Source organism: Phaethon aethereus (genome assembly GCF_964289735.1).
Source record: "Phaethon aethereus genome assembly, chromosome: 1".
Lineage (NCBI taxonomy): Eukaryota > Metazoa > Chordata > Aves > Phaethontiformes > Phaethontidae > Phaethon > Phaethon aethereus.
Genome location: NC_138575.1, coordinates 25,287,344 through 25,295,738, shown reverse-complemented (window position 1 = coordinate 25,295,738; position 8,395 = coordinate 25,287,344). Strand labels below are relative to the sequence as shown.

Here is an 8,395-nt window from a genome sequence, read left to right as displayed (position 1 = left end):
TGCCATGGACACCAACTCCACCACCTCTCGCAAGCCAGTGCTGCACGCGCGGCCCTCGGCCACCCCTAGCGGGGTGCGGGGTGCTGGGCAGACAGCCCACGGCGGCAGAGCCCTACGCCGGGCCGCCCCGTCCGCCAGGGACCCGCTCTTCACCTCACACGATCCCCGCGGTGCCGCCTCCTGCTGCTCCCCGGGGCGTGCGCTGCCTCCACGCGCGCGCGCCTCAGGCACTCGGCACCCACCGAGTGCCCGCCGTGATTAGATGCCCTCCGCCCGCCGCCCCGCGCCCAGCCCCGCCCGCCATTTCGTGCGGGCACCGCCCCGCGCTGCGGACGCGGCTCCGTCACCTCACACGACGGCCGCCTCCGCGCCCGCCCCCGGCCAGCGCCCGGCCCTGACTCACGCTCGCCCGCCCGGGCCCCTCGCAGGGCGCCGCCGCCGCTCCACCGCCCCGGCCGGGCCAAACGCAGCCCCACCCTTCCCCTCCCCTGTCTGCACCAAGTGGCCGCGGGAGAAGGGCGGCGGCGCCATCACGTGAGGGCGCTGCCTGGCGCTCGGCTCCCTCGCCGCCGCCGCCGGCCCCCGGCCCCGTCCCAAGCCCCGCCGCCGCCTCGCCTCGCCCCGCGCTCCTATGCCCAGCAGCGAGGCGGTGCCGCTGGGGCTGGGCGCCTGCCGCAGGTCGGGGGCGCTGGCCGGGATGCTGGCGCTGGTGGCGCGGCTGCTGGAGTGGCTGCGCTCGCTGTTCTGGAAGGAGGAGATGGAGCTCACCCTGGTGGGGCTGCAGTACTCGGGCAAGACCACGCTGCTCACCGTGCTGGCGGTACGCTGCCGCGGCCCCGCGCAGGGGCAGGGCGGGAGGCGGCGGCTCAGGGCGGTGGCCGCGGGAGGGGGGGGTCGCGGCGGGCGGTGAAGCGGAGGTGGCGGCCCGGCGGGCGAGAGGGGGCTGCCCGCCCCGAGCCGGCCGCTTCGCCTCGCTTCCCCCGGCAACAGGTGCGGACTTTGCCTCCGCGACCTGCGGCGAGGCCGCCTCCTCTCATGAGGTCCCGCGGCGCGGCGTTCCGCTGCGGAGGGTGGCGGGCGGGCAGTGAGGTAGCTCTTGCATCCTTTGCAACCTGGAGAATTTCACAGCAGGCTCAGGTGGATGTGAAATTGTCTTAAGAGGGAGAAAAGAAAATGTCTCCCGTGTCTGACTGCAAAACGTACCTGTCTCAAAGGAGATTCCTGGGCATGGGCCCTTGCCTGTTTGTCAGGGCTGGCTTTTCATGGCCAGTGTATCCCAAAATAACTCAATATATTGTGCATTCTCCAGGGCCACAAGTCCCCTGTTACAGAATTCTCCCCTCCCATCAGTTGCATCAGTTTTAATACCTCCCACAATGCCTTGATAGCTCTTTCCCATCATTAAAGTCTGATTTTGGCATTCCCGCTGTGACAATTGCCTTGCAGCCTTGCTGCTCTCTAACGCTGACATCTATCATGACGTTTTCCATTTTGTCGCCATGCTGAAATATGTTTCTCATCTTTGTTTGATATGCCCTCTGCCCTTCAGCATTTGGGTCCATCCCGAAGATTTACTTGCCATTGGAAGATGGAAACAAATATATATATTAATCAGGGTTAGTACTAATCACGAACCTTCTCAGTGCAAGCTCTTTTCTACGAGGTGATCACTGCTGTTAGATGTATTGCAGCTTCACCTGCCATGACATATGGGCTTCCAGATGTTCTTCAGTTCTTACCCTGAAAAGTTACTGGATCAAGAGTCAAAACCAGACTGGGAGGTGTATGGCCTAAAGTCAAAGAGATTGAGACAATGATGAACATGAGTATATTATATTTGTTGTTTGCTTTCATATACTTTATGAATTAAGAGAAAAATAGATTAGGGTGAGTGAAGAGGTGGAGAGAGAGAAGGAGAAAAAGGAATGGCATAGGGAAAGTACAGAAAGCCATGAAAGTTCGCGTTGGGGGACGTCAGTGATCAATAAGCAGAAAATTCCTGGAACTGGTATTCTAGTTAGTTTGTGAAGCATCCAGGCCATCATGGTAACACAGGCTTGGTAACACACACTCCTCGTGCCTGTTGGAAGTGTTTCGTTTCCCAAGGGTGGGCTTTGCTGAGGAAGGGGGAAAAGGTATGACAAATGATACTGCTTCTTGGATTGATCTCATAAATGGAGCAAAGAAGAACACAGCAGTTCAGAGATGTCTAACAGTCGTGGTATTGGACTTTGCGTGTGTAAATGTTTGTCCACTCATTTTATACTACATTACCTGTGGAATGGCATCATATGTGTTTGTCTCTCTTGTGCTAGTATCTTGAATTCCAGTGCACTGCTGTTACTGTAGGTCTGATTTTGCCAGCAAACATATTGCTTAAGAATAGTCTGCAAGGCATACACATTTTCTGATTTGGGGAGTGTCACAGATTGCAGACTTTGTAGCTTTTGGATCTTTCAATCTGGAAATGACACACCATGATAATCACTGAAGACGAGTGGCTGAAGAATTTGGGAGTAAGGCAATGGATAATAGGCTTACTTTTGAATACAGTTGATGTGGGAATGGCAAATAGATTGGGAACTCTATGTGTGTTTGTGTGTATGTGGCTAGAGTGTGATGAGATGAAAATAACCACTACAAAATAGTGGTTACTTAAAATGCAGACTGCAGTGGATCATAAAAACAAACAGTAGGAAATTACTTTTTTTTCCATTTTTCAGTAGTATTCAGAGATCCTATCATGCTAACACTGAATAAACACCCTTTGAGACAGTCTCTTCCCCAAAGAGTTTGAGCCATATTTAGTCCTCTGTTACCAGTGGAAACCTTGGATGACGACACTGCCTTTTACTATAGATGTGCACTGATGTAATGGAGTAGAATCTGGCCCATGGTTGTTGATGTGGTAGGGGTAATGACAGTATTCATTGTCACCTCAATATTCAGCAACATTTAAAGAGGACATTACAAACTTCTTAGCATCAGTTATTTTCATCTGTGTCAGGAGATAATGTCTTTTTTTACTGCGATATGACAATAAACTTGTTTGCACATCTTGAATATTCACAAAAATAGGTAATTTGTCATGTAAAACTTCCTTAGCAAGCAAAATGGAACAGATTTTTTATTTTATGGTGCGCACAGCACTTGATACAAAACACAGTAATCAGAGCTTTTGGAATAATGCGGGCAAAAGATTCAACATACTACTTTCTTTTCTTCATTGTGTGGGAAAATAAAGAGTTGTAAACATAATACTTTCTTTGTAGCTGGTTCCATTCAACCAGAATGGAAAATTTTTAGAGGAAAAGACTAAAGAACAATAAAGGGGACATTAATTCTTTGCATTCTGTCCACAATACCAGAGCAGTTATGATTTTTTTTTTTATTTTTGTCTTCCAGTTTAGCATATTACATACTGTAATATGTACATAATTTGCTGACAGAAGTGGAATCCTGACTTTCGATGAGTTTGTTTAACCAATAGCCTCCTGAGTCAGCTGGCTGGATTTCCAGGCATTCCTGTGCTTGAGTAATGATGCTACATTCTCAGGGTTTATGTGTTCATATGTGTTTATATGTCTGTTCTCCACAAATAAATGTGCTATATGTTTAAACAAATTAGACCAGTACCTGCTACAGAAGATGGTTGCTGATTGTTTTTGTCTTACTCCATCCGATTAAAACCTTCTGTCATTGCTGGGTACGTGTAGCTGTACAAGACTGCAGGTGCAGTCTTCACTGTTTTTTCCTACTGCTGTTGACAAGTCAGTGAAGCAAGGAAAGAGGAGGAAAAGAAGAGACTTTCAGAAACAAAATGATGGGGAAGGTGTATAGTACAGAATTTAGCAGGAAGGCTCCCGTAGGTAAGGTTGAACAAGTAGTTGGTGGAAGTCATTTCTTGCCTGAAGGATGTAATTCCAAAAGGAAAAATCTTGTGAGAGGATCAAGTAATTGTCAAAGGTTATACAGCTTTTAAAGTCTCAGATTAAAAATAATTAATCTTAGTTTGTGAACACAAACTGGAGGCATAGTGTATTCTCACTGTGCCATGAACAGTGAAGAGAAAAGTTGCAGAAAACGTACAGAGACTAGCAGTAGCACTAGGGGTGGCTGGTGGCAATGTGTGCACTGTGAGGCACGTAGCTGCTCCAGTGGATCCTGAAGCCACTGGATCATCCACTTCTCAGGTAGGAGGGACGTGTTGGAGCATGCCTGCTTCCCTCCCTGTCCACATACCTGTATTTTCTTCCAAAAAAACCAGCAGGGCACATGGGATAATGAGGTGGGTGAAGGGAATATGAGCAGATAGATATGGAAGGGCAATGACAAGTCCAGAAGGTCCTGCTTCCCTTTCTGGATGACTGGAAAACCAGGGCTACTATGTATGTTGCAGAGTCCCTGGGCCTCGAAAGTAGACATAACTGTTAAGTAACCATCTGCATATCTTAATGCACCATGCCTAGGAGACATAATACCTTGTTAATGATACATTTTGAAAAGGAAGAATGAATAATGCATTATCTACTTAGATCTGAGTTTCACTTTTCTCCTCAAAAGTGGTCTTCTGTAGTGGGTAGGTGTGGGTGAGGTTTCCATTGGCATGATAACAAGCATCTTGTCTTGCAAAAATATTTCTCTGAACTGGGGCAAGAGGCAGCACTTTGGTTTTATGTTTTGGTTTTATGGTGTGCTGAGTTAGTACTTCATATTTTTCTGTCTTAATGATATTCTTTTAGCTTCCACAATGAGAATCGTCTGCTGTCACCTACTCAGAAAGAAAGGGTCTGTACATAGTACTCTCTACATGAGTACTCGTTTACTGTTTAGTATATTTGGAGTCAAAGCATTGGTAAAGGTAGTGAGAAACTACAGCGAAAAATCCTGGTATAGTCAGTTGTATCATACCTTGTCGTATTGGGGGTTGGACTAGATGACCTCTAAAGGTCCCTTCCAACCCAACCATTCTATGATTCCATGATTCTGTATTTTGACCGTGCTGATTTCTGGTTTGCTGAAGGATCAGATGAAGAATTATATGAAGTCTTGTGGTTTCTGAGGTGATCTTTGTCACTGAGGAAAATAAAAGATCATTTAAATGGGCTGAAATGAACAGTCTTCCTTGGTGTGACAATGCATTAATTGAAGTGCTGGCCAGTGCTCTTGGAGAAAATTAATGCAGTATTTTACAGTGTTGTAAAATAAAAATTTTACATTGCAAACGAGAAACTTATCTGCTGTGTATCAACTATTTTATAATAAATAGAAATTTTGTGGGTTTTTTTATTCTAGTCAGGGCAGTTCACAGAAGATATGATTCCTACAGTGGGCTTCAATATGAGAAAAATAACAAAAGGAAACGTTACTATAAAGGTAGGTGTGCATGTTTGAATTAGTAAAGGGTGAATGACTAATAGTCAAAGTGATTTCAACTTGGAATGTGAAAGTGCAGGAGATTTCTTTTAAGATGATAGGATCATTTCACTGTTTTTCTAGATCAAAAATAACTTTTTAAAAGCATGTAGTTGTGTCTTTCTTTGTTACATTAATCTGATTTCATTATATCCATGCCAGGCATAAGCTTTGTTGCACTCTTTTGTGTTAGAATGGTCATAAAATTCTGAGATATTAAGGGAGCTGAGCTGACTCCTGGAGGTGCCTGTCTCTTCTCTTTCTCTCCCTCTCACAACTGTAAGTGAAATGTGAAGCAACTTCACTCCTAACTTACACATCTCAGTGGAGAGTGCAGTTTAGCTCACATAATGTTAGCTATACAGAAAGAGAACATCTCATGTAAGTCAGTTGTCATGGAACCTCCTCTTAGGCCTATAGAGAAATACAGATGATGCCAGTTTGATTGTGATTTATGCCACAGGCATCAAAATGGAGATAAATCACTCCAGGAGCATTAAGGCTTTCTCTGTTGTCTGATTATGAAGGGAGCCTGGTTGATTAGTCTAGATCAAATTAATAACTTTTATCTAAAATGAGGTGAAAGGAATATAGGTTTTTGCCTTTGCCTTGACTTTTCCCCCCTTTCCCTTCATTTTCTCTCCTTTCTCCCTCAGTTCTACAGATACTGTTTTTTTCTCTGGTTTGATGTGATTCCGAAACCTAGGGGGGTGGTTCTGAAATGACCTATAATGTGAATATAAGCAGTTGTTAACTCTCCACCCATTCTCTCTAAACAGTGAGCAGGTAAAGGGTGGTAAAAGGGATAATTGACTTCTGCTGGTTGGTAGATGTTAAAGCTGAACTAAAAACCCCTAAACTTAAAATGACCATAGTGGTATAAATATTGTGACTGCCTGTCTGTTTCTGGTCTTAGTATCTTGCTATACTTTTTTAAAATTTCATGTGACCATAGGGCCTTCAGCTGTACATCTCACTTGTATTTCTACTTCTCTGTCACAAGCTTGCAGAATAATCAATAGGTTCCTCTATAACTGCTTGTATATTACAGTGCCTAATAAGCCAGCCTTTTGAAATGGAAAGTCTAATGTCACCAATCTGTTTCCTCTCATCACCCCAACCCTCCTTCCTGTATATCCTCTTGAAATTCATGTCAAGTTTGGCTGAAATAAAAACTCTTAACAATACCTGTGATTTGGTCTGATATTCATTTCCCAGGAAATTTTGGCAGATTTAAAAAAAAAAAAAAAGATTATGAGTATCTTAAAACTAGGTCCACAGTGAAGACTGTAAAAGGCTTAAAAGGAAAATGGAGTAAAATATAAAATGGAATAAAAGTAAAGTGGAGGAGAATCATTATTGCATTGGTAACCTCAACTCTGTGACTTTGTGCATGATTGTTATGATAAGAACATGATCAGAGCCTACTTTGGGACAGAATCTGACCTCACTCATCACAGAGCAGGTGAGCAAGAAGACAAAGTAGCATCATATAAGTGTTTTTAATTCATGCATTTCCTGAAAGGTAGATGATTGATAGAAGCCTAAACTTTTTTTTCAGTATAGGTGGTGCGTGTATGTTTGCGAGTTTAAAAAAAAACCAAACTGTCACACAGTGAGCACTGCAATACTCAATGCAACGTGTCCAAACTCTTCTTTGAAGTAAAAAGGAGAGACTAGCATTACTTTACACACTGGGCAACTCTCTGAAAACACTGAGGAATTATATGGCAATATGAGTAGACCTACATCATTTGGACTTTTTGTGGGGAAGACGTAGGTGACCAGAATCAAGAGCATCTCAGCACTAATTCTTGCAGCCAAGCCTGTATCCTCAGTTTATTTTGGCTACCCAAGAATCGGAAGAAGTAAAAGGTAACTGGTCTTTCAGGAGACAGAAGTAGCGCACAAGGTGCATATTCTGCTGAGTAACAGTTATGCAGCTTTTTCTTGTAAATGGAGGCTGTTATTTCATGATTCTTTCTGTTAGTTGTTATGAATGCTATGTTTGAAACTGGTGAAAAAACCCACAGAAATTCATTGATGATGAGATTCCACTTCTGGTCTTGGCCTTTGTTCACCTCTGTTCTCAGTATATACAAGATCATCCAAGCTCTCCCTCATCTCTGCTGGCTCATTTTTCTGTGGCCAGCTCTGCTTGTGGTAGTGCATACACTACATGTAAGGTAAGGCTGGTAAGGGGAAATTTCACTTTATGAGAACATCTGCTTTGATTGAGGTAGGGCAGTATTCATTCTGCCTAACAAGAAGATATACTGATCAGCAGAGAGCCATTTCCTCTCTTTCCTTGCTATGGAATTTCCTTCCAACTCTCCTTGTGTCTGTTAGCCTCTCCACATCAAACATGTTCCCCTCTTCCACTGCCTGGTTTCTTCGTGCCTCATCTGTTTGCATATACACACAAAGGCCAAACCCTAAACACCTCATTCTTCAAAATACCCACTCCTGTCCCTTAAAGAGGAATCAACAAATGTCCTCACTTAGTCCAGGAGTGAGTTTGTCAGTGAATGAGAAAAAAAAGAAGTTATTGTAGTCTTGGGTCCTTCTGTTGAGTGTGTCTCAACAACCATCCATGTGTTGCTGAGCAAAGAGCTGAACTCTGCTATAGAAAGAACATCAGCCTAACGGTAGCTTGGTACATTCCTGTTTACCTTCTGCCAAAAGAGTGCCTTTTTAATCAAGATCAAAACTTCTGAATATTTTTTCTTTGGGATCCAAATTCTGTTTTCCAAACAGAATCTTTCTTGTAAAGGGAAATAAAACCAGCCCCATTTAAAAAAAAAAAAAAAAAAAAAAAAGGTCACAAAATAACCTTTTAATACAACCTCTTTTCTGCCTGTGGTAGTACTTCTAAACCTCAATATTATGTTCCTCATACTAGGGACAAACTAGACTTACCTTCTGGGAAACCAAAGAGGGAATCAGGCCAGCCTAGTGAGGCTGGCAGAGATTAAAGGTC

At 44.3% G+C, this 8,395-nt stretch overlaps 1 protein-coding gene across 1 annotated transcript in view; it reads left to right on the top strand.

The window, feature by feature from the left end:
* Positions 1-217: 217 nt before the first annotated feature.
* LOC309411294 (ADP-ribosylation factor-like protein 8B) overlaps positions 218-8,395 on the top strand; it is a gene marked incomplete at its 3' end in the record, with an annotated part of 29,110 nt that continues 20,932 nt past the window's right edge. Inside the window, exons 1-2 of the mRNA XM_082007890.1 lie at positions 218-820; positions 5,296-5,376. Coding sequence (XP_081864016.1) covers positions 632-820; positions 5,296-5,376 — 270 coding nt within the window. The 5' untranslated portion in view covers positions 218-631. The remainder of the gene's footprint in view (positions 821-5,295; positions 5,377-8,395) is intronic.